At 44.5% G+C, this 27,804-nt stretch overlaps 1 protein-coding gene across 1 annotated transcript in view; it reads left to right on the forward strand.

Moving 5' to 3' along the window:
• Positions 1–27,804, forward strand: part of LOC126354404 (uncharacterized) — a 356,054-nt gene that overhangs the window by 254,752 nt on the left and 73,498 nt on the right. The window contains exons 7-10 of the mRNA XM_050004016.1: positions 11,066–11,195; positions 19,200–19,322; positions 26,372–26,461; positions 26,562–26,685. Coding sequence (XP_049859973.1) covers positions 11,066–11,195; positions 19,200–19,322; positions 26,372–26,461; positions 26,562–26,685 — 467 coding nt within the window. The remainder of the gene's footprint in view (positions 1–11,065; positions 11,196–19,199; positions 19,323–26,371; positions 26,462–26,561; positions 26,686–27,804) is intronic.

Below are 27,804 nucleotides of genomic sequence, written 5' to 3' on the forward strand. Positions count from 1 at the left end.
GGTGGAGAGGAGTAGTTGCCAAGTTTCCATTGATCAAGCGCTAGAAAATAGAAACAGCCAGTTTCATCATTTACTGCTGGAAGTAGAGAGGACATTTTCGCTATCAGAGAGTTCCTCCAGCCAGTCTAGCCAACAGCTCTTTGTGTGAAGGAGGGGTAATAGTAACAGGACAGCACATTATCACCGAAATGCAGAGAAGTAGCCTACTACCGATTTACAAGTGAATCACTGTTGGGAGAGTCTTTTTCTTTTGGGTCATCAGTCTTCTGACTGGTTTGATGCGGCCTGCCATGAATCCCGCTCAAGTGCCAACCACTTCATCTCAGAGAAACACTTGCACCCTATGTCCTTGATTATTTGCTGCATGTTTTTCAATCTCTGTCTTCCTCTACAGTTTTTGCTCTCTATGGCTTCCTCTAGTACCACGGAAGTCATCCCCTCATGTCGTAATAAATGTCCTATCATCCTGTCCTTTCTCCTTGTCAGTGTTTTCCACATACTGCTTTCCTCTCTGATTCTGCACAGAACTTCAGAACTTGTCAGTCCACCTAATTTTCAACTTTTGTCTGTAGCACAACATCTCAAATGCTTCGATTCTTTTGTTCCGATTTTCCCACAGTCCATATTTCACTACCATACAATGCTGTACTCCAATGCTTTACATTCTCAGAAATTTCTTCCTCAAATTAAGGCCTATGTTTGATGCTAGTAGACATCTCTTTGAAACTCCCCCCCCCCCCCCTTCCCACCATCACCTGTCGTCTTCCCCTTTGAACTCCTCATCACCCACCACACAGAGAAAAAGGATGCTAGTCTGCTTTTGGTGTCCTCCTTGCTCCGTCTGTCATTGGTTACCTTACTGCCTAGGCAGCAGAGCTCCTTCACTTCATCTACTTCGTGACAATCAGTCCTGATGTTAAGTTTCTTGCTACTCTCATTTCTGGCACTTCTCTTTATTTTCGTCTTTCTTCAAGTTATTCGAAATCCTTATTCTCTACTATTTAGACTCTTCATTCCACACAGGAGATCATGAAATTCTTTTTCACTTTTATTCAGAATAGTAATGTCACCAGCGAATAGTATCATTGATTTTTCTTTTCGTCCTTAATTTTAATTTCATTCCTGAACCTTTCTTCTATTTCTGGCATTGCTCTTTTAATGTATAGACTGAACAGCAGAGGCTAAATCCCTATCTTACACCCTTTTTAATCCGAGCCCTTCCTTCTTGATCATCCACTCTTATTATTTGCTCTTGGCTCTTGTACAGATTGCATACTACCCATCTCTCCCTATAGCTTACCTCTATTTTCCTCAGAATTTCGAACACCTTGAACCATTCTACATTGTAGATCGCTTTCTCCAGGTTGACTAATCCTATTAATGTGTCCTGATTTTTCTTTAGCCTTGCTTCCACTATCAACCACAACGTCAGAATTGCCTCTCTGGTGCCTTCACCTTTACTAAAGCCAAACTGATCATCATTTAGCACATCCTCAATTTTCTTTTCCATTCTTCTGTGTATAATTCTTGTCAGCAACTTGTATGCATGAGCTATTAAGCTGATCGTGGCATAGTTCTCGCACTTGTCAGCTCTTGCAGTGTTCGGAATAATGTGGATGATATTTTTCCAAAAGTCAGGTGGTATGTCGCCAGACTCATACATTCTACACGCCAATGTGAATAGTGGTTTTGTTGCCATTTTCCCCAATGATTGTAGAAGTTCTGAAGGTATGTTATCTATCCTTTCTGCCTTATTTTATCTTAAAAGTCCTCGAAAGCTCTCTTAAATTCTTATTCTAATACTGCATCCCCTATATCTTGTAGTCGGCTCCTATTTCTTCTTCTGTCACATCAGACAAATCTCCCCCCTTATATAGGCTTTCAATGTATTCTTTCCACCTATCCGTTCACTCCTCAGTATTTAACAGTGAAATTCTCGTTGTACTCTTAATGATACACCCCTTGCTTTTAGTGTCAGTGAGGATTGTATTGACTTTCCTGTATGCTGAGTCTGTATTTCCGACAATCATTTCTTTTTAACTGAATCTTCCGTCGGTTCTTGGTAGAATAACATAATAATAATTGAAAAGAACCAGTCTGCATTTGTATAACAAAAGCGAACTGGTGCTTTTCATTTATTTATCATTTCTTTTTCGATTTCTTCACATTTTTCCTGCAGCCATTTCGTCTTAGCTTCCCTGCATTTCCTATTTATTTCATGCCTCAGTGACTTGTATTTCTGGATTCCTGAGTTTCCTAGAACATTTTTGTACTTCCTCCTTTCATCGACAATTGAAGTATTTCCTCTGTTACCCATGGTTTCTTCGCAGTTACCTTCCTTGTACCTATTTTTTCTTTCCCAACTTCTGTGGTGGCCCTCTTTATAGATGTCCGTTGCTCTTCAACTGTACTGATTACTGAACTATTCCTTATTGCTGTAGTTACAGTTTTAGAGGATTTCAACTGTATTTCGTCATTCCTTAGTATTTCCATATCCCACTTCTTTGCGTACTGATTCAATCTGACTAACGTCTTAAACTTCAGCCTACTCTTTATCACTACTATATTGTGATCTGAGTCTATATCTACTCCTGGGGTCGCCTTACAATCCAGTATCTTATTTCGGAATTTCTGTCTGACCATGAAATGGTCCTGTAACACGCGGTCTTTTCCAAGCACACCTCCTCCTCTAGTGATTCCTGAACAGAATATTCGCTATTACTAGATGAAAGTTGTTACAGAACTCAATTAGTCTTTCTCTTCTCTCATTCCTTGTACTTAGTCCATATTCCACTTTAATTTTTTCTTCTACTCCTTCCCCTACAGCTGCATTCCAGTCTACCATGACTATTAGATTTTCATATCCCTTTACATACTACATTACCCTTTCAATATCTTCATACACTTTCTCTACCTGTTCATCTTCAACTTGCGACGTCGGCATGTATACCTGAACTATCTATGTCTCTGTTGGTTTGCTGTCGATTCTGATACGAACAACCCTATCACTGAACTGTTCACAGTAACACTCTGTGCCCTACCTTCCTATTCATAACAAAACCTACAGTCATTATACAATTTTCTGCAAATGTTGATCTCATCCTATACTCATCTGACCAGAAATCCTTGTCTTATTTCCATTTCACTTCACTGACTCCTACTATATCTACACTGAGCATTTGCTTTTTCCTTTTCAGATTTTCTAGATTCCCTACCACGTTCAAGCTTCTGACATTCCCCGCCTCGACTCGTAGAACTTCATGCTTTCGTTAATTATTCAATCTTTTTCTCATGGTAACCTCTCTCTTGGCACTCCCATCCCAGAGATCCAAATGGGGGACTATTCCGGAATCTTTTGCCAATCGAGAGATGACCTAGACATTTCTTAAATTACAAGCGACATGTCCTGTGGATACACGTTACGTGTCTTTAATGCAATGGTTTTCATTGCCTTCAGCATCCTCATACCGTTGGTCATAGCTGATTCTTCCGCCTTTAGCGGCAATTTCCCACCCCTAGGAAAAGAGAGTGCCCTGGATCTCTGCCTGCTCCTCCGCCCTCTTTGAAAGGTCATTGGCAGAAAGAGGGTGACTTTTTATGCCGGAAGAGACATAAGGATGTGTAAGAACAGTATTATGACGGCATCCCATTGTCCCAGTGTTACTATAAATCCGTGCCCCTGTAGACGTAAGTCCTGCACGAACAGCATTGGGGAATTAAATAAATTTATACCTATTTATAAGTTGCGAGTCGCATCTTAGCCAACAGCAATAGGAAAAATGTATGATACTTTTTATGAGTGTAGTGCTCATCATCTCTCATCATCTTACTTAAAAATGGCACCACAAGACGAAAAACAGTATAGTCACCTTCAGTCTAGTCCAGCACTAACTACCGACTGCATTGTGTACCTGAAGAACTGCCACCCAGAAACTTTCTTCGTACCTAACCGGTCGCCACAGGCTAAGTTGCAGCTTGTGGTCGGCCACTGACAACAGAGCAGACTCGCTGACTCTTAGCACACTGAGAGACACAGAGACGCAGCTTTGGCACAGAGTTCTAACTGCAATTCCACTCTCCCCAGTTTAAAAAAATCCACTTCACCCAATCGGAGATCGTGAGTTGTCCACATATCTCGAATTTCTCATGCGAAATGTAGATTCTTCCCTTTTATCAACGTCATTTTCAAGACAGAAGAGATGTGAACATGCACGCGTTTCGACAGCGCAGTACCTCTCTTAGTGTGAAAATCACGTACAATAGTATGACATAGGTTATATTTCCTCTAACTACTATCTCATCCGGTAAAAAAAGTCTGTTCATATCAGCTTAATATCTATTACGTCCGGCATTACAAGGTTAGAATTGAAACTCGTTTATGGCTTGTGACGTGTGTTAAGATCATGCTCTTCTTCTGTCACAGGAAACCTCTTCCTTTCGAACTCTCTTAAGGTAGACAAAAAGCAGCACAGACGAAAAGTAAATATCACTTTATAAATTCGGCAATAGAGCTAATTTTATTACGACAGTCACCTCTAAATATCAGGTTAATACTATGTATCACTTTATAAATTGGCGAATATAGCTGATTTTATTACGATGGTCATCTCTCCCACTCCCAGTGTAAGTAGGGATTCAAATTTGGTTAAAAGATCTCGCTACAACTAAAAGTGCATGATTACCGCCGTAACGAAAAAACACCTGATTACCTCTCCAACTTGGGAATCTTATAAGTGCTGCTCTCGTATTCGCTTCCACTGCCCTGCAGCATGTCATTGATATCAAAATGATCGACTAATTAACTAAATTGATCATGAGATCCCCTTTGAATGGTGAGTATTTTTCCCCCTGCAGTCGGATTACACCCGCCAATTGACTCAAATGGGAATTCCTTAGGGAAAGCGATGTTCTTTTTGAGAAATACTACTGCGAATCGACATTTGAAGCTGACTGCAGAAGGATTCTACTGCTATCTACATACATTTCACGTAAGAACCATGAAGATAAAATACGATAAATTAGCGCTCATACGGAGGCATGTAGGAAGTCTTCTTTTCTCTCTATATATATGCAAATGGAATAGGAAAGGAAATGAACAGTGGTGGTACAGGGTATTTCCACCAAACACTGTACGATGGCTTACGAAGTATACATATATGTGTAAATTTAGTCTGCCTATTAAGATGTCGGTCCATTCATTAATAGGCATATAAAACCCATGGAAGAATGTTGTCTCTTACTTATCGAGAAAACAACAGACGGAAATTCTGCGCTGTCTCTCGGTAAAGACCTTCGTATTAGCCTTTAATTTTCTCACTGCAATCACTTCACGAGACGTATGAGATTCTATAATATGTTTGGCCGCAACACTTGAAAGAAGCTGTGAAGAGATTACCTGTCATCCTCCCTTATGTCAGAGTGTCGTTTTAACGTTCAGGGTGAAATTCACCACCCTGCGGATGCTCCCGTCCAGAGTTTTTTGTGACTGGTACAGTTTCCAGTGATCTGAAGTAAATTACGCAATAGAACAATAGCAGGTCCCTTCGGCTATTTTAGATTCTTTAATGCATCTATCTACAGTCAGCTCCAACACCCACCAATTCTCAATCCTCTGCAATTCGCTGTAGCTCACCGGTGTCGAAACCCTGCTACAGACAGGAGCCTACTTCTAAATACGTATTCTGAAAATCACTGTACTGTGTGGACTATGTCGTAGCAGTATTATCGTTTTCTTCGCTCCTTTTCCAGTCATTTAAGCAATGATCAAGCAAAAATGAATATGTCGGTATGTACTTTAAATTTCCTCTATGATCACCAGATATTGGTTTTTCACTGGCCAAGCAAGCCTTACTGCTGCGCTATACGAGGATTGGACAAAGAAAATATGACACATCTGAAATTCGTCGATATCGAATGATCGCATATAAATATATCCCTATACGTGTCCTAATCTCCTTTGTCGAATTTCTACGATTACTACGCCAGAAGTACGACAGTGTGATGGTGCCAGAGTCTTCTTTGACAGCATAGTGTTTCGTGATAAATATATCACCTTTTTTTTCAAATGGAGCATTCCTCTATAATATGAATCTAACAGCATCACAGAGCTTCCTGCACACTATCCATGAAATCATTTACATTGGTGCATCAGCCTCACATCCCCACGCATAATTCAGGGTTACTGCAAGAGTAGGGAGAGATTCGGAATGTAATCACAGCACTGCTCATTTTTTACCCCCACGCTCTTCGATAGTGGACCGATCATGTTGCTGCACTCCCTCTAAAACGGAATATATCCACATGTGTAGTATGCATAATCGTAGGAGCAGTTACTTATTTAGAAGCAAACCCAGTAATTACACTCTAATCCAACTGCCGTACATCGAGAGCCAATTAATCAACAAGTACAAGCAATACCAAATCACTGTCAACGTCACCTCCAGCAACAGCAGTCATCTTAGTACGTCTTACAACTCAATCCGAATTGTAGTGCCACAATCTTACGGTGACATATCGACGGTATTTGCGGTCACTCGCCTCCTACACCGTCACTTCTTAGTTGGAGGATCAAACCCCCCTTAAAAATCCATGCAAATGAATCTGACCCTGACTTATTCTTCTGCTTCAGCTCACCGACTTCTTAGTTTTTAATGTCTGGATTGCCTCCCTTAAGACTCCAGCAAATGAATCCGAAATCAACATATGCATCCTACTTCAGTTCGCTCTAGATGTTTACTGCTAGACATTTTGCGCCAGTTAACACTCCCGATGAGAGTGCACGGGATCTCTAGTCTTATTAATGTGCCATAGATTTAGTTATGTTCATGTCGACTACCAAACCCACCACAGGTCCTCCCGCCCTCTTGGAGACAACCCATCTCCTATGAACGTCCCACATCTAAAACAATATACTGCAAGCAGCTATACAGTACATGGTAGAGGGTACACCTTATCGGTATTATCGATTACCATCCTCGCCCAGTGTCACACGTTGACCCAGCAAAAAATTCCAAAATGATATTTTCACTGTGCAGCGGAGTGTGCGCTGACATGAAACTTCCTGGCAGATTAAAACTGTGTGCCCGACCGAGACTCGAACTCGGCACCTTTGCCTTTCGCGGGCAAGTGTACTTGCCCCCGATAGGCAAAGGTCCAGAGTTCGAGTCTCGGTCCGGCACACAGTTTTAATCTGCCAGGAAGTTTCAAGTTAAACATGGCTATTTAAGTACGGTGACGTTGTGTGTGATACTCTCTCCCACCATTAACAAATGTTCCATTAAAACTATTGTCTTCTTCCGTGCTATACACGTTCATGCTGAATCCATCCTGATTTCGAAACGCAATCCACTTACGATCAAAATACAGCCCATCGAGCGAAGCAATGGAATCAGATATCGGTAACATAATTATAAATCAAAGCTTGAAAACCAAGTTCTTTTTAGCGATTGAAGATATAAACGTTTCTCCCAAACGTTATGTAGTTGCAATACGCATTTTGGTTATCCGGATCCGTAGGCTAGTAATCATCTATCGAAGATCATTGCAATTGTACAGGCTGATGGTCCACTTCAGCGTCAACCTGTTCTGCAACAGATGGATTTTTTATATTCCCGCTGCACCCATACCAATTTCTACTAGTATACACCTTGTTCCTGACTATTGAATGTGGAACAATGCCTCTAGAGAGCGTAGACTACCCACTATTAAAGTACTGATATATTACATCATCCTTCCATCCCGCATATAGTGCACACATCAAAAATCCAAGCACCTTCAATGGCATATTCCGATTACATCTGCTGTGTAATGCTTTATGCTAAAGTAATATGACACATAGCCGTGGGCCTATTGATGATGAAATGGAAATGAACCATTTTTATCACGTCCATCGTGTGACTATACATTCAAATTAATGATTATGATTTTCTATGTCAGTCCCCAGTTTTATTTTTCTTATAGATATGCTTCTGCTTATCTGCAGGTGTCTTCATATTAAATTATAGTTCCAAGCGTAGAATTTCTGTTACTATCTTCGGTCTACATGTACAAAGTCGTCCAAAGAAAGACCCTAGGTCATATTTATCGACTCGCAGCTGTTAGAGATTCATAAGGCTCAGTAATGGGACCAATACTTTTCTAGTGTACGCAACAAATCTTCCGTGTAATACATATCAAATAGAATTAGATGTTTTTGGAAATGACAGAAGTATTGCAATCAGTCTAAATGCGACAACAGAGGAAACTGTAAATAATGTTTTTTAATGTGTATTGGTATGCAGTAAATGTACTTTTTCGCAAATCTAAAAAGCGGAGTTATTCAGAACCGCATATTAAAGGGTACTACATCAGGGATAAATTAAAACTGTGGACAAGAGTTGCTAAGTAAAGTAGAATTCTAAAAATCCTGCATGTAGGTCGGTATGTAGTTTGAACTTAAAGTTGGAGTAAACACATTATTGAGAATCCGCTTCCAATCCAACGATTTGGGAATTGTCGCTGCAACTTACTTCTAGCCATCAACGAAAAATGTGCCGTACAGCCATCGTCTTGAACCCACATTCTTTTCCTTGTTCCTAAACGTATTTCTTCCAATAACAGACCTAATGTTACTTGCAGGAATGTGGTGTACTTTATACCATTAAGATTTCCTTCAATGATACAGGGCCTTATAATTCTGTCATCCAGAATCCCACATCATACATTCACCGACAATGGTTTTTGATGTGCAACTTGCCGCAGGCAACATGGGTTTTCAGTTGCCCAATAATGCATGTTATACAAATTAACATTTCCATAGTTTGTGAATGTAGCCTCGTCAGTAAAGAAAATGAAATTAATAAATGTGTCATCCCTCTTAATCTGAAGTCGAGCCCATCAGCAGAATTCAATGCGATGCATACAATCCGTACCAGTTAATCTTGGTGGTCACTGATCTGGTAACAATGATATGTATGGCAATGCAGAACGCGAAAACACTACTTTGACTCATGCAAGATACCCTTGCAATCTGACGCTAACTAACGCAAGGATCTCGATTCGCAGTGGCAAGAGTACCAATATCCGTTTCCTCGTTACTAGCTTTCCTTTGCCGGATATGTTTGCGATGCGATAAAGATCCATTTGTTCTCAATTTATCATACACATGTTTAAATGTACGACGTGTACGGTGAGTATGTGGAGGATATCTTTCAGTGTATAAGTCTCTAGTTCTCACTGAATTTCGTTGGCATTCTCCGTAAATGAGAAGGATATTGAGTTGTTCTTCGAAGTAATACATCATTCACATTCGCTTGATTCGACGTTACTAATCTTAGCGCTCCTGATAGTGTTTTATTGCGAAACCATCGACTGGTATTTGACATGTCAATGGCACGTTAGATGGATATGCCGCATTCAGCGAATATTTACTATTTGCACGATATACGAGAAGAATTGTCAATGCACGTGCTTCGATAAGCGCCGACGTGATAAGGAATACAACTCGGTCCATGATACGAAGATTGCAGCACTGCATTGATACCAATGGTCATCACTTAGAACACCTTCTGTAAATAGACGTTCATACCACCTTTATGACCTTTGTTCACCTTCAAAGACCTTACTGTTACACATCATTCGATTCGTCTCGATAGCCGCTATCAGAAAATAAGTACCAAGCTATAGCATAGCATTTAAAAAAAAAAAACAAAACAAAAAAACAAAGTTCACCTTCATATCTCTACCGCGACCCCACCTAGCAACAAAAAACCAACGTTATATTATAGCCACCGTTGTCCCACGCAATTCTTGTGCCACAAGCTTTCCAGCTACTATCATACTTTCGGAGTTATTCTAGGCGGCAATAGTTAGTGACTCACGCTATACAGCAAAATGTCGTCAAATGAAACTTTGGCATCTTTAGGTTTACATTTACAGCAGTATTCTACAACAACAACCCACCTCTTTCCACCCTCACCTTATTAAGTTCTTGGACGGTACGTGGGAGAACCACTGTTTATAAAGCACTGTATTCAGCCTAATTTCGGTATTGATGATGCGAACAATATGTCGAGGGAAGTAGTATGTACACGGATTCATTCTGAAATGTGGCTCTTGGAATTCTGTGGGGTTCCCTGTGATGCGCAATAGCGGGCCACACTGCAGTTTGCTGAGCCCTTTTGTCACGCTGATTAAACAGACCCATGACGAATCGTGGTTCTTATTTGAATCTCTTCTATCTTCCCCGTTAATCCAAGTTGGTACTGTGAATTGTTTTCAACGATTTTATTGCCTGACGCAGTACCTTCATTTGCCCACAACTGCCCGTTTTCCATCACCAGTGTCATCTTTAGATATCGTATAACAACCAACTTTTCGTAACATCTTCTATATGCGCAAGTCAAAGCTTCTAAAGATGTAGTTTGAATGCTGACAAAATAGTTTAGCAAAATGTTTTATAATATTTTTGTATACGAGAAAACTGAATACAGTAGTGATATACCGCATAATGTAGTCAGGATGTGGATAGCTTGGTAAACAGTAAGTAGCTAACAGACACTGGGGCATTAACCATGCCCTCAAATAAGAATTGGAGCCATGCCCGATTGTTATAGCAGATGATTTGAGCATGCCCAAGATGTTACAGAACATTGTTTATTATACAGAAATATGAAAATGACAAGTGATCATAGGAACCTGAGATCTGTGAACCGATGAAAATGATTGTGCTCGGCAGTACAATTGTTAAAACATTATACTGCAGACCAATTCTCTGATATTTTGTCACTTTTTTCGATATTTAGAATTATGTAACTTTTTACTTTCTTTAGTGCTACAATGCTTTTAGCGGGGATAAATTTGCAGGATAACCTTCAATACAATACCAACAGGACATATGCTTCGTAACTCTGGAAATAACACAAAAAGTACTTAAACGTACGGTCATGATAAAGTTAGCAAAACTGATAATATTAGTGCTGTTGCGGTACCAGTTCACTATCTAAATTTCCATTCGCACAGCAGAATGTTTATGTGCACTTGCCCATGCCGTCTAAGCAGTGAGGTGTACTGACACACGCATCCACAGGCAATACGTGGGGATGAGCATTTCGGACGCCAACCGCAAGGAGGCATACGGCATCGCGCTGCTGGTGCTCGTGCTCATGGTCTCCCCCGTCATCATCGTGCTCGTACGCAACGCCGTCGCCACTATACAGGTGAGTCTCTGTCATCACAGCTCTCGTCCACAATGCTGTCGCCACTAGACAGGTGAGTCTCTGTCATCACAGATCTCGTCCACAACGCCGTCGCCACTATACAGGTGAGTCTCTGTCATCACAGCTCTCGTCCACAACGCCGTCGCCACTAGACAGGTGAGTCTCTGTCATCACAGCTCTCGTCCACAACGCCGTCGCCACTAGACAGGTCTGTCTCTGTCATCACAGCTCTCGTCCACAACGCCGTCGCCACTAGACAGGTGTGTCTCTGTCATCACAGCTCTCGTCCACAATGCCGTCGTCACTAGACAGGTGTGTCTCTGTCATCACAGCTCTCGTCCACAATTCCGTCGCCACTAGACAGGTGTGTCTCTGTCATCATAGCTCTCGTCCACAACGCCGTCGCCACTAGACAGGTGAGTCTCTGTCATCACAGCTCTCGTCCACAACGCCATCGCCACTATACAGGTGAGTCTCTGTCATCACAGCTCTCGTCCACAACGCCGTCGCCACTAGACAGGTAAGTTTTTGTCATCACAGCTCTTGTCCACAACGCCGTCGCCACTATACAGGTGATCATAGCTCTCGTCCACAACGCCGTCGCCACTAGACAGGTGTGTCTCTGTCATCACAGCTCTCGTCCACAACGCCGTCGCCACTAGACAGGTGAGTCTCTGTCATCACAGCTCTCGCCCACAACGACGTCGCCACAAGACAGGTGAGTCTCTGTCATCACAGCTCTCGTCCACAACGCCGTCGCCACTAGACAGGTGAGTCTCTGTCATCACAGCTCTCGTCCACAATGCCGTCGCCACTAGACAGGTAAGTTTTTGTCATCACAGCTCTCGTCCACAACGCCGTCGCCACTATACAGGTGATCATAGCTCTCGTCCACAACGCCGTCGCCACTAGACAGGTGTGTCTCTGTCATCACAGCTCTCGTCCACAATGCCGTCGCCACTAGACAGGTGAGTCTCTGTCATCACACCTCTCGTCCACAATGCCGTCGCCACTAGACAGGTAAGTTATGTCATCACAGGTCTCGTCCACAATGCCGTCGCCACTATACAGGTGATCACAGCTCTCGTCCACAACGCCGTCGCCACTAGACAGGTGAGTCTCTGTCATCACAGCTCTCGTCCACAATGCCGTCGTCACTAGACAGGTGTGTCTCTGTCATCACAGCTCTCGTCCACAATTCCGTCGCCACTAGACAGGTGTGTCTCTGTCATCACACCTCTCGTCCACAATGCCGTCGCCACTAGACAGGTAAGTTATGTCATCACAGGTCTCGTCCACAATGCCGTCGCCACTATACAGGTGATCACAGCTCTCGTCCACAACGCCGTCGCCACTAGACAGGTGAGTCTCTGTCATCACAGCTCTCGTCCACAACGCCGTCGCCACTAGACAGGTGAGTCTCTGTCATCACAGCTCTCGTCCACAATGCCGTCGCCACTAGACAGGTGTGTCTCTGTCATCACAGCTCTCGTCCACAATGCCGTCGCCACTAGACAGGTGAGTTTTTGTCATCACAGCTCTCGTCCACAACGCCTTCGCCACTATACAGGTGAGTCTCTGTCATCACATCTCTCGTCCACAACGCCGTCGCCACTATACATGTGAGTCTCTGTCATCACAGCTCTCATCCACAATGCCGTCCCCACTAGACAGGTGAGTCTCTGTCATCACAGCTCTCGTCCACAACGCCGTCGCCACTATACAGGTGAGTCTCTGTCATCACAGCTCTCGTCCACAACGCCGTCGCCACTAGACAGGTGAGTCTCTGTCATCACAGCTCTCGTCCACAACGCCATCGCCACTATACAGGTGAGTCTCTGTCATCACAGCTCTCGTCCACAACGCCGTCGCCACTAGACAGGTGTGTCTCTGTCATCACAGCTCTCGTCCACAACGCCGTCGCCACTAGACAGGTGAGTCTCTGTCATCACAGCTCCCGTCCACAATGCCGTCGCCACTAGACAGGTAAGTTTTTGTCATCACAGCTCTTGTCCACAACGCCGTCGCCACTATACAGGTGATCATAGCTCTCGTCCACAACGCCGTCGCCACTAGACAGGTGTGTCTCTGTCATCACAGCTCTCGTCCACAACGCCGTCGCCACTAGACAGGTGAGTCTCTGTCATCACAGCTCTCGTCCACAACGCCGTCGCCACAAGACAGGTGAGTCTCTGTCATCACAGCTCTCGTCCACAACGCCGTCGCCACTAGACAGGTGAGTCTCTGTCATCACAGCTCTCGTCCACAATGCCGTCGCCACTAGACAGGTAAGTTTTTGTCATCACAGCTCTCGTCCACAACGCCGTCGCCACTATACAGGTGATCATAGCTCTCGTCCACAACGCCGTCGCCACTAGACAGGTGTGTCTCTGTCATCACAGCTCTCGTCCACAATGCCGTCGCCACTAGACAGGTGAGTCTCTGTCATCACACCTCTCGTCCACAATGCCGTCGCCACTAGACAGGTAAGTTTTTGTCATCACAGGTCTCGTCCACAATGCCGTCGCCACTATACAGGTGATCACAGCTCTCGTCCACAACGCCGTCGCCACTAGACAGGTTAGTCTCTGTCATCACAGCTCTCGTCCACAACGCCGTCGCCACTAGACAGGTGAGTCTCTGTCATCACAGCTCTCGTCCACAATGCCGTCGCCACTAGACAGGTGTGTCTCTGTCATCACAGCTCTCGTCCACAATGCCGTCGCCACTAGACAGGTGAGTTTTTGTCATCACAGCTCTCGTCCACAACGCCGTTGCCACTATACAGGTGAGTCTCTGTCATCACATCTCTCGTCCACAACGCCGTCGCCACTATACAGGGCAGTCTCTGTCATCACAGCTCTCATCCACAATGCCGTCCCCACTAGACAGGTGAGTCTCTGTCATCACAGCTCTCGTCCACAACGCCGTCGCCACTATACAGGTGAGTCTCTGTCATCACAGCTCTCGTCCACAACGCCGTCGCCACTAGACAGGTGAGTCTCTGTCATCACAGCTCTCGTCCACAACGCCGTCGCCACTAGACAGGTGAGTCTCTGTGATCACAGCTCTCGTCCACAACGCCGTCGCCACTAGACAGGTGAGTTTCTGTCATCACAGTTCTCGTCCACAACGCCGTCGCCACTAGACATGTGTGTGTCCCTCATCAGCCTGCTCATCCTCATCGCCATCGCTATTGCACAGGTAAGTCTCCACAGTCATCTTGTTCATCTACAACAAAACTGCCTCTATACAGATTGTACTCGTTCACGACAACATCACCACTCTACAGGTGAGTCTCTGTGATCATCGAGCTCGTCCATAACGCTGGAGCCACTACACAGTTTCAGCTAGGTTGCCTCACGACACTGACACCGCTTGCAAGGGTAACTCCCCATTGCACCCCCCCCCCCCCTCCTCAGATTTAGTGGTGAAGTGGCCCAGTGGATAGCCCGTCAAAAACTGAACGTAGATCAAGCATTAACATAGGAAGAAGCTCTACTTATCAGTGAAAAGAAAAGAAAAAATAGGAGCAGTGAACCGTCCTAGATTACGAAGTGCAATACTCAGTGGACTCAGATTCACAGCGTTCTGGCTGTGTGGTCATGGTATAGAACAGCGAAGTGGGGGACCTGTGTACAAATTTTCCTCGTATCCCTTCGTTTTCGCAATATTCTGAACTGTCCGTCCGGTCATTGACGTGATCTCCTCTCTTTCTGTTGTCTTGGCAGTTGTCATACTATACTGTGGTTATGGAATATGAGTCTTGTGGTAAGAATATATTACAGTCGCAAGTAAATATTCAAAAAAAATGGTTCATATGGCTCTGAGCACTATGGGACTTAACATCTGAGGTCATCGGTCCCCTAGAATTTAGAACTACTTAAACCTAATTAACCGAAGGACATCACACACATCCATGCCCGAGGCTGGATTCGAACCTGCGACGTAGCAGTCGCGCGGTTCCGGACCTAAGCGCCTAGAACCGCCCGACCACAGCGGCCGTCCAAGTAAACGTGATGAACAGTGAGAACAGGCGAGCTGCGGCATAGGCCTCTCACAGAAATGACAACAACTAAAATAGGGTGTCAACTATGCCACAACAAAGGATTTCAAAAAGTCAAAACTTCCGAAGCGTAACGCAGCCGTTGAAACATGTGGTACTTGTGTAGAACAAATGGGAAGTACATACGTCTAGAGCTCCCTTCCTTACACCTCGCTGTTGCAAACGGACGTTACAACACGACACAGACACAAATTTATATACAGTGGACAGACATGTCAATGATCAGGCACGCAATTCATAACATCGTAAAAAATAGGTTTAAGCACAAGGGAGATTTGAACACGAATCTCTCCCTTTGCCGTCCAACAAATGGTTCAAATGGCTCTGAGCACTGTGGGACTTAACTGCTGAGGTCATCAGTCCCTTAGAACTTAGAACTACTCAAACCTAACGAACCTAAGGACATCGCACACATCCATGCCCGAGGCAGGATTTGAATCTTCGACCGTAGCGGTCGCGCGGTTCCAGACTGAAGCGCCTAGAACCGCTTGGCCATTCCGGCCGGATTGCTGTCTAACAGCTTGACCCCATAACTTCGACTATTCAGATTTGCTTTGTGCAGACATGGTAAGCTTGGACCGTTCACTGTTCCGATATTGCTTCTTTTTTCACAGTTCAGCACATCTTCCTGTTCTCATGCTTGACTATGTTAAGTTTTCGACGGGAATCCTCTGATCCATCTTACTACTAAACCTGAGGGGCATGCGATCGGGCGTTTCCCTCGTCGACAATGTGCCAGAATCTGCTTACTGTGAAAAACGGGTTGCTGAGTGGAACAGAATAATTTACGTTCTAACCTAGGAGCTTTTTAAACTTGCTGGATCTTTCGTGTTTTAATACGATTGCAGCACTCACAAGGGATATCCTTTTAATAAGATATTTTTTAATAATGTATGTTTCTCCTCCTTCTCTATACACACGCATGTTCAGAAAAAAAAAACTAAACACATTCAGTGCAGAAATGATTAGCATTTCATCACCTCTGTTCAGCCTATGTCCTGCTGCCTAGTAGGCACAGCCTCCGCCATGGGCCCTGCTAACTTGTTCCTTTCATGACAGCATCGACGCGTATAAGGCGAAAATGGCGTCATGTGGTATAGTCATCCACGCTTCATTCACCTGGTTCTAAAGTTCATCGTGGTGGTGGTTGGCATTGGGTGACAGCGCTATGCCCGTCATTTCACCATATCCCACACATTTTCGATTGGCGACAAGTCTGGTGATCTGGCGGGCCAAGTCAAAAGGATGATAATCTTTGGCACCAAGAAGGGACGTTTTCGTGCAGCATCATGTGCTCGTGCATTGTCTTACTGAAAACTGGCATCTAGGTTGTTGTGCAGAACTGGTATGGTTATGGGTCGTAGCATGTCATTAGCATGAGTGTCACAGGACCTGGACACAGACTAACTGTAATTTGTGTTTGTAGCCAGCATAAACCCCGCATCATAACGCCTTGAGTTGGCGCTGTATGTCTTCTCCGAAAGCCGGCCGCGGTGGTCTCGCGGTTCTAGGCGCGCAGTCCGGAACCGTGAGACTGCTACGGTCGCAGGTTCGAATCCTGCCTCGGGCATGGATGTGTGTGATGTCCTCAGGTTAGTTACGTTTAAGTAGTTCTAAGTTCTAGGGGACTGATGACCACAGCAGTTAAGTCCCATAGTGCTCAGAGCCATTTGAACCATTTTTTTCTTCTCCGAAGGCAGTCACTGTGATGCCGATTCCCCTGTCTGCGGTGAGACAAAATGTGGCCTTCATTTTCAAACAAACAGAATGCAGTCACTGTGATGCAGATTCCCCTGTCTGCGGTGAAACAAAATGTGGCCTTCATTTTCAAACAAACAGAACCTGGATTCGTCCGAAAACACTGTCTGATACCATTTCTGTCACCAGTGACGTCGTTCCATACACCATTGTCGCCCAGCACGTTTCTACACATATTTCAAAGGTAAGTGAAGAAGTGGACGACGCGCACGTAACCGATACCGTAATAAATGGCGACGGACTGCCACCGCTGGTAGTATATTATGTTTTTCACTGCTCCACTGATGCGTCAGAGCCGAGGAGGGGCCAGATCTGTCCTGCAATGCGCCCTTTCTCAGACACACTGATTCGATGGTACGCTTTGCGCATATGACTGCAAGGCCTCCCGTACGTCTGCTCAAGTCACACTAATCCATCACCTTCGGTTTATAGCTACAAAAGGTGCCGCAGACATATGTTACACAAAGTTGGCGTTGCGCAGCGGTGTCGATGTCGACCTTGAACCCGCGAGCCGACATGGCTCAAATGCTAATACAATACCGGCCATTAAAATTGCTACACCACAGACGCAAAATTTAACTAACAGCAAGACGCTGCTGTGATAAGCAAATGATTAGCTTTTCAGAGCATTCACACAAGGTTGGCGCCGGTGGCGACGCCTACAATGTGCTGACATGAGGAAAGTTTACAACCGGTTTCTCATACACAAACAGCAGTTGACCGGCGTTGCCTGATGAAACGTTGTAGTGATGCCTCGTGTAAGGAGGAGAAATGCGTACCATCAGGTTTCCGACTTTGATAGAGGTCGGATTGTAGCCAATCGCGATTGCGGTTTATCGTATTCGCGACATTGCTGCTCGTATTGGTCGAGATCCAATGACTGTTAACAGAATACGGAATCGGTGGGTCAAGGAGGGTAATACGGAACGCTATGCTGTATCCTAATGGGCCTCGTATCACTAGCAGTCGAGATAACAGGCACCTTATCCGCATCGCTGTAACGGATCGTGCACCTACGTCTCGATCCCTGAGACAACAGATGGGGACGTTTGCAAGACAACAACCATCTGCACGAACAGTTCGACGACGTTTGCAGTAGCAGGGACTATGAGCTCGGAGGCCATGGCTGCGGTTACCCTTGACGCTGCATCACAGACAGGAGCGCCTGCGATAGTGTACTCAACGACGAGCCTGGGTGCACGAATGGCAAAACGTCATTTTTTTCGGATGACTCCAGGTTATGTTTACAGCATCATGATGGTCGCATCCGTGTTTGGTGATATCGCGGTAAACGCACGTTGGAAGGATGTGTTCGTCATCGACATACTGGCGTATCACCCAGCGTGATGGTATGGGTTGCCATTGGTTACACTTCTCGATCACCTCTTGTTCCCATTGACGGCACTTTGGACGTTACATTTCAGATGTGTTACGACCCGTGGCTCTACCCTTCATTCGATCACTGCGAAACCGTTCATTTCAGCAGGATAATGCACAATCGCATGTTGCAGGTCGTGTACGGGCCTTGCTGGATACAGAAAATGTTGGAGTGCTGCCTGGCCAGCACATTCTCCAGATCTCTCACCAATTGAAAACGTCTGGTCAATGGTGGCCGAGCAACTAGCTCGTCACAATACGCCAGTCACTACTCTAATGAGCTGTGGTATCGCGTTGAAGCTGTATGTGCAGCTGTACCTATACACGCCATACAAGCTCTGTTGGACTCAATACCCAGGCATATCAAGACCGTTATTACGGCTAGAGGTGGTTGTTCTGGGTACTGATTTCTCAGGATCTATGCACCCAAATTGCGTGAAAATGTAATCACATGTCAGTTCTAGCATAATATATTTGTCCAATGATTAGCCGTTTATCATCCCCATTTCTTCGTGGTGTAGCAATTTCAATGGCCAGAGTGTAGTTCGAGCGTAGCGTGCGATAGAATATGAGAATCTCGCAGGTGGTTTCTGAAGGCCAGGTATAACATTGCGGGTTGCATAAAACGACATTCGTAGGGGCAGCTGACTCACCCTGTATACAAACTATAAATAAATTTTAGTTACCTAGTATCCTTAGTGGTGTTGGATTTGGCTGGCCAGCAGTGCAGAATAATGGAGCCGTTTGCAGAGATAACTACCAAGTTTTCGCCACTGGCTTCCCGCGGCACTGTCCTGTTCCAGATGTACTCGACGCACCTGGCGCAGAAGGCGCGCGAACTGAAGCGCGAGAAGCGGATCAGCGACATGCTGCTGTGCCAGATGTTGCCGCCCAGCGTCGCCCAACAGCTCAAGAGGACCCGACAGGTAGGAGGCGCGTCCGCGTGCTCAACACGAGACTCTCAATTGCGTTCGTAGAACAAGAGTGCTGCTCCGTATCCTCAGCTGGGAGTTGCCAGCAGAGGCAATCACTGCCCTCGGCATCTTCTTGTAAAGATTATTCCATTATTTTCCTTTCTTTATACGAGCAGGTTTCCACTGAAATACTATCTTTTACTTTTACTGCAGTATCATTCTTCTTGTAGTGTTCTAAGTGAATTATATTGCGGATAACTTCCAGACACCACCAGAAAATAACTGGAAACATAAAATAATAAAGCACTATGGGAAGTGAATGTATGTGCTTGACTATGTTAACCAAGTACGTTGAGAGTAAAGCTTCGAAAGAAATGGACGGAAGTAATTACACTGTGCAACACAAATAAAAGACTACTTGTTCGAAACGCTGTAGTTCCCACCTATTGCAGCCGTAAGTGTGAAATTTGTGTCAAAGGTGCGAGTAACCCCTCTCTTATGGTGCAATAGCGTGACGCCTCTGACGACGCTCTCGGGCTCGACAATACTTCCAATCACAAGGTGTCGACGTGTGCGAAAAAGAGGCCACGGCTCACAAGTTTATGAACGTGTAAGGCGGGTTAATGGTATCACATTGGCACCAAACTTCACCACTATTCTGCGCAAAGTCATCGTGCACAAGTCACATGATGGTGAGGTCGTCACAGCCCCTCTTACCCACATTTCGCAACTTCTTTTGGCACCTCTGCAGTGGTTAGCAGAGTGACGCCCAGGGTTGAAATCAAGCGGCTTCCTTACGAGTGGCCGAGGAAAACATTACAGACACACTGCTCCCACTCAGAAACGCCTAAGGTGGTGGCATTAATGTGCAGAGCCTAAAGTCAACCGTGATCACGATACAGGAAGACGCGAAATAGGGGGAATGAAAATGCACAAGTACCCTTTCCTGTCACAGATCACGTTCAAATTTCGTCGAATGGTTGTGAACGGCTGATAGTCGTTTCAGATTGTGCACAAGAGCAAAAATTGCGATCGCGCTGCCTCCTAAGGGGAAGCAGCCGCACAATGTCCTTAGAGAAGTGCGGAAACGTCCGAGGGCATTAGCAGTGTCAAACTTTGTCAAGAATATCTTCCTGCCGCTCACTGCACTGCAAACTGCTTTTTTCGACCGCGAAATGAATTGGAATCAACGTACCAGGTAAAGCTGTGGTTTCATTGGCGCCCATTACACCGCCACCTTTACACCACGAAACGTCCCCTTAGAACAATTTTATAAGACTGGTCTATGTGAAACGTCCTCTTTGAACAATTTTACACGACTGTGCTTAAACTGACACACAATAGTTTTTAGCGCAACGCAATCTGACTTTCAAAAATCCCTACAAAAGAATGGCCCTGACTAACATTAACCTATACATTCCAAAAATCACTTACCTCACAAAAATCTTCGTTACTCAAGCTACTGCAATACAGCGAGCGCCACTACTGCCAGCTAAATAAAAGATTCAAACTACGGAAGGCACTAACTACTGATAGGCACAGTTAGCAAATGAAAGATTTTAATAGAGAACAAACAATGTATTTACCTCACTAGTCATAATATATATAGCAGTTCATGACACCAATTCTTACAAATTTCAAAACTCCGCCATCTCTCTCCCCACGTCCACCACTGCTGGCGGCTCACCTTCAACTGCGCAACGCTACGCGCTGTTAGCATCCAGCTGCCGCTGCCCAACACTACAATGGCAGACAACAATGCAAACTAAACACAGACTGCGCACAGCACAGCCAGTGATTTTTCATACCGAGCGCTAAGCGACGTTACCAATAAGAAAACCTAAACAGCCTACTTACAACCACTCATTGAGGCCTCTTAGGACCGATTCAAAGCGGCGGTATCTGGAGTGTTTTCCTCGGACTCTCATAAAAACACCGAGTGATTTCAACACTGGGCGTCGCGGTCCTGACCTCCATCTCAGAGGCGTAAAAAGGAGTACAATGCGGGTAAGATGGGGAGAGACAAACTTCCCACCACGTGAAACGTCCACGGTGGTCTTGTACAGGCTTGTGGTGAAGTTAGTGGCGAGTGTGACATCATTAACCCAGGCTACAGCGTACGTGAACTTCTGAGCTCTGGCCTTTCTATCGCACGTATTGACTCCTTGCTATTTGAAGCGTTGTCGTGCCCGAAAGTGTCGTGTCGCAGGGTGCCACGGTTTTGCACGATTACGGCGAGAGGCTGTGCACACCTTTCAGCAAAATTTCAAACTTCTGCATCGCAACGGGTGGAAATTAAAGGGTTTCAAAAAAGTGATGATTTAATTCTGTTGCGCAGTGTAGAATACAGTATCTGAATGTCCTGTGAAAGCTAGCATCTGTGATTTGCCAAATTTATTTTCTTTCTGTCGACAGTTAAACTAATTTTGTAAGCACCTTTCTTCAGTAAATAATGTAAACTTTTTTTGTGTGTGTCCTTATTTAATTTAGTTTATCGCACTTCCTGAAGGGGAAATTGGGATGCATCTCATTATTTGCCTAAACGAGCATGGAAAACCGCTTAAAAACCACACTCGGATTGGCCAGTGAACTAGGCCGCCGCACAGGTCCACTTCACGGTCTGGCAAGGTTGGCGCTGCGTCTTCAGCTATGTAAGCAGCTCGCCTGGCTTCCAACCTTACTTAGTTGTTTTAAAACTCGTCTTAAAATAAATGCCAAATAGTGACTCATAAAGTTAGATACATTGTATCATAAAATCTATTACAACACTGTTTTATAACATGTTAAAAAAAGAAGAAAGTCAATCCTTACGATAAATGTATGTAGCTTCCAAAAGGAACGATATACACTGAAGAGGCAAAGAAACTGGTACATCTGCTTAACATCGTGTAGGGCCCTCACGAGGACGCAGAAGTGCCGCAACACTACGTGACGTGGATTCGACTAATGTCTGAAGTAGTACTGGAGGGAACTGACACCACGAATCCTGCAGGACTATCCATAAATCTGCAAGAGTGCGAGGGATTGGAGACCTCTTCTGAACAGCACGTTGCAAGGCATCCCAGATATGCTCAATAATGTTCATGTTTGGGGAGTTTGCTGGCCAGTGGAAGTGTTTAAACTCAGAAGAGTGTTCCTGTAGCCACTCTGTAACAATGCTGGACGTGAGGGGTGTCACATTTTCCTGTTGGAATCGTCCAAGTCCGTCTGAATTCGCAATGGACATGAACGGATGCAGGTGATCAGACAGGATGCTTACGTACGTGTCACCTGTCAGAGTCGTATCTAGACGTATTTGTGGGCCCATATCACTCCACCTGCACACGTCCCACACCATTACAGAGCCTCCACCAACTTGAACAGTGCCCTGCTAACACGCAGGGTCCATAAATTCATGAGGCTGTCTCCGTACCCGTACACAATACAATTTGAAATGAAACCCTTCCGACCAGGCAACATGTTTCCACTCATCAACGATCCAATGTCGGTGATGACGGAGCCAGGTGAAGCGTAAAGCCTTGTGTAGTGCAGTCATCAAGGGTACAACAGTGAGCCTTCGGCCCTGCAAGCCCATATCGATGATGTTTCGTTGAATGGTTCGCACGCTGACACTTGTTGATGGCCCTCCATTGAAATCTGCAGCAATTTGCGATTCTCTTCCGTCGTCGTTACTGCTGTTTTGTACGACCATTTTTCCACCGCAGCGATGCCGGTGATTTGATGTTTTACCGGATTCCTGATACATACGGTACACTCTTTAAATTGTCGTACCGGGGAAATCCCCACATCATCCCTACCTCGGAGATGCTGTGCCCCATCGTTCGTGCGCCGACAATAACACCACGTTCGAACTCTCTTAAATCGTGACAACCTGCCATTCTAGCAGCAGTAAATGATCTAACAAGTGCGCAAGACACTTTTTGTCTTATATAGGATTTGCCAACCGCAGCGCCGTTTTCTGCCTCTTTACATATCTCTGTAATTGAATATACATGTTTATATCAGTTCCCTTGCCGCTTCAGCGTATTTCTGCAAAATAATTGCTCAGAGACTTAGTATATAACTAGAAAAATATGCTGACTGCAGGTATGGGAAAAAGGAATAAAAAGATCACCGGTGTGCAAAACTTAAGGTGGAAAATTATTTTCGCATGATGTGTTCCTGACAAATAACGTAACTCTATGAAACGCACGAGGAGAAGTAGTACACTTTCACAGTAACGTTGACTGATAAGTGTAACTAGTTCAAAGATTTGGAGATCAGTACGTCCATGTAACAGTAGCCCCCCCTCCGAGTGTACCATAACAAGTAGACCACCAAAACGATAATACTCGACAATGCTGGGCATACCTTTCAATTGCGAGAGATCGGAACGCATAACGCATCGAGGATCATTGTCTAACATGATTGCTGGTCGAGGTGTTGTGGTGTGGGAAGACATAATGCTACATTGGCTTACTGAAGTCCACATTTTTGAACACGGTAAACCCGTCGGCCAGCGTCATTGTGACACTGTACTCCTTTCCCTTGTGCTTCTTTTCAGTGGTGTAATCGGCCCAGACTTCTTTCTTTGTGGATGACAACGCGCGACCTCATCGCACAGCGCAGCTCTTGGAAGGAGACCATATTCGGCGAATGGACTAGTCTACCAAACCCCCGACTTAAATCCTGTCGAGCACGTGGAGGATGCGTTGGGGAGAGGTATTGCAGCGCGTCCACGTGCACCAACGACCATGCAACAGTTGTCAACCACTCTGGTGGAGGAATGAAACAATAACTCCTTACCAACCTTACGGCTAGCGTGGAAGCACGTTACAGACCATGTATTGCGTCTGTGATGATCACACACGCTATTAAGAACCATGTTCCACAATTTACAATGTCCCATGGACCAACATAAAATGCGAACACCTCAGTGCACTTATTTTCTTTGAATAAAACTGTCATTTCCGTTCGCGTCATGGAAGCGTGTTGAAGAGCAAGCACTGCCGTCTATGGTGATCACACATCCCATTAGCAACCATAGCCCACCGTTTGTAATAACCAGGGAACCGACGTAAATCACTATTGTCTTTGAATAGAAGTGTTAGTTCTGTTTGTCTCATTGCGTATTAATTTCAGTTATCTTCTGTACTATGCAGGGTGAAAAGTATTTAAACCGACAAACTCTGGGAGGTTGTAGGGGACATCAAAACAAATATTTTTCCCCGATGTCATTTTTTCTTATCAGGAGTATTTAAACCGGCAGAGGAAGATTTAGTTGGCGAAAAATTAATTAAACCAACAAACACTTTCCCAATTTGGATGACCAAGGGACAAGACATTAACACAACCCAATTTCAATTGCAGTAGATTTTCAAAAATGCTTCCATTGACACGTCGACAAAGGCCACACCATAAGATTATGCTCTGTCTGACACGAGCAGAAACCCCAAGAGTATCCTAAATTGTTCCTGCTGCTGCTACTATCCGCGCAACCAGATCCTCTTCTGATGCAACAGGAGTTGCGTAAACAACGATGCGCATCTCTCCCCACACAAAAACATCCAGAGGGGACATATCTGGGGATCGAGCAGGCCATGGTACAGGACCACCTCTGCCAGTCCACGTTTCTGGGAACCGTCGGTCCAGGAATCGACGCAAACGACGACTGAAATGTGCCGGCGCCCCGCCATGTTGGGACCACATGCGTTGTCTTGTAGGGAGCGGGACGTCTTCCAGCAATTCTGGAAATGCTCTGCCGAGAAAATTGTAATAGTGCCTGCCATTCAATGGCCTAGGTAGCAGATACGGCCAATTAAACAGTCCCCAACAACATCGACCCACACATCAACGAAGAACCACACTTGATGAGCGCTAGTAACTGTGGCGTTTGGGTTATCCTCACTCCAAACATGCGAATTGTGCATGTTGAAGACTCCATCACGCCCGAACGTTGCTTCATCAGTAAAGAACACGGAAGATGGAAATGTAGGACGCATTTCACGCTGTTCCAGGTACCACTGCGAAAACTGTGCTCTGGGTGGATAGTCAACTGGTTCCAGGTTGTGGACACGCTGTAAGTGAAATGAACGTAACAATTGCCCTCGAAGGACTGTTCTTGCATTCGTCTAATTCGTCCCCATGTTACGTGCAATTGCGTGAGTGCTGACTGAAGAATCCCGTTCCACATGCTGCAAGACAGCTTCCCCAAATTGCAGCATTCTTACCGTGCGATGGCGTCCCTGTCCAGATAATCTGCTAAGTGACCTGGTCTCACGAAGACTTTGGTACACAGCAGCAAAGGTCGTATGATGCGGGATACGGCGATTAGGATATTGTTGTTGATAAACCCGTTGTGCAGCTCGTCCATTGTGGTGCGCTACGTAGTAGGCACCAACCATATCAGTGTACTCACTCCAGGTGTATTGCTCCATTAGTAAAGAGAGACAAAGCACTACTACACTGGTGGACAGCAGTTGCCTACAACTGAAGATCGTAATACGGCCTCCAACAACTGAAGAGTGTAATACGTCTCCACCGATTTAAATAATCCTCATAGGAAAAAAATGACATTAGGGAAAAATATTTGTTTTGATGTCGCCTACAACCTCCCAGAGTTTGTCGGTTTAAATACTTTTCACCCTGTACTGCAGCAGTTCTTTTGTTGGTGAATGGTCAATCTTTCGTAGAGCTGTGCTACTTGGTATTGACCTATCATGAGAAAGTTAGTTTCGTTCATACGTTTTGCACACCAGTACTAATTCTGAGGCAGATAATTTGGATTTTGAGTTTCTATCTTCCATTTTTCATAAGTTTACTGATATTCTTTCCTAATGGTATACATAAAAACGTAACATTTCTGAGAAGAAACGGACAGTTGGCTTAAATATAGCTGGTTTCCATTAAAGGGAAAGCTTAGTTGTTCATTTTCCTTCTCGTTACTACTGAAAGTCGGTGTTGGTAGTGTCAGACAATATCTGTCGAAAGAACGTTACATTCCTAGAGCTTTTAATGTTTATGCAGACCATAGAGACAAGGAAAGCCTGGTGCTGTTACGATACATGGTATGTCTGTTGCAGGTTCCGGCGGAATTTTACGCAGCGGTGACTGTGTACTTCAGTGACATCGTGGGCTTCACTGAGATAGCAGCCATCAGCACCCCTCTTGAGGTGGGTCCCTGTGCGCGTGCAAATTGTCATTCAGAAAACAATTTACTTCTTTCTAAATAAGTGTATTATTATTATTACAGAACCGCTTGTTTTATCACAGGTTGTCACTTTCCTGAACTCCATCTACAAGCTGTTCGACGCTCGGATAGAGTGCTACGATGTGTACAAGGTGGAGACCATCGGTGACTCTTACATGGTGGCATCTGGGCTACCCGTCAAGAATGGTACGGCACGATCCTTGCAGATTATGTGTACGTAATACGACATTACTTAACAATAATGAGAGGAGGAAAGAGAATAGCCCTATTCTTCAATTTTACCCCAGTCTCTCAAACTATTTTATTCCTCCTCATATTTTAAGGCCTTAGCTGATCGTCTAAAAATGATTCATTTGACTTTACATGGCTTCTTCTTCAGATTTCTTCGGTAATTCCTCTCCAGTTTTGTCGTTATCGCAACGATCGTCCGCAACTGCTGAGCTAAACAGCTCTTGCTTAACGTATTTATTCCAAGTCGTGCATTTGCCGAACACAGCGATTCGTTTGCAAACCTGTAATCCTTAAGTCCTTATCAGCCATATTATCAGTCCATAAAGCTTCAAGGTGTTAACCCACTATCGAGACAACGACTTAAACCACTCTCTTGTTAGGCAATTAAATATTGTCAACGTAGTTCTGTACTTTTTCCACGCATAGCTAATCTCACATAATGATGCCACTATTGTCCAAATGTAGCAATAAATCAGATCAAAAACAAACCTTACATGTATGTGCCTACCTTAACCAAAGCCTCAGCAAGGTAAAATATCAAGATTATGATTTGGGGTCAAAGACGACGACTAACCAATTTCAGAACGGGATCCATAGATTTAATTGTTAAGTAGTTGACGGTCTACTCATTTTTCGTCTGGGAACAGTTTAAAATTTCTGTGTAGAGTTCAGTTTTCATTATTTATATTTCAGTAAAAGAACTATTCTTGCATCCAGGTCTAAAAAAATATCATTCATTTATACTAAAACGAAATAGAGATTGATCGTAAACATGTTATTTTTATTGGAAAGTTTGTTGACAACTTACTTCTCGTCATCGCTGCTGGAACGAGCCAAATTACTACACACTTTTTGGATGTGATTGTGACACTATAAAATGATCCTTCTAACATCAAATCCTGAATGTTCATTAATATCCATCATTCGTGTATCTATTAGTGCTTCATTTAATAGCACAAACACGCGTGATATAATTACATTACTGCCGATGGGTTAAAAATTTCGTGTCAGTAGGTTTCAGACTGTCCTTTATGTGTACTGAAGTATGTGGATAGTTTTAGAAATGTTTTAAAT

The sequence above is a fragment of the Schistocerca gregaria genome, chromosome 3, assembly GCF_023897955.1.
Source record: "Schistocerca gregaria isolate iqSchGreg1 chromosome 3, iqSchGreg1.2, whole genome shotgun sequence".
In the NCBI taxonomy this organism is placed as follows: domain Eukaryota; kingdom Metazoa; phylum Arthropoda; class Insecta; order Orthoptera; family Acrididae; genus Schistocerca; species Schistocerca gregaria.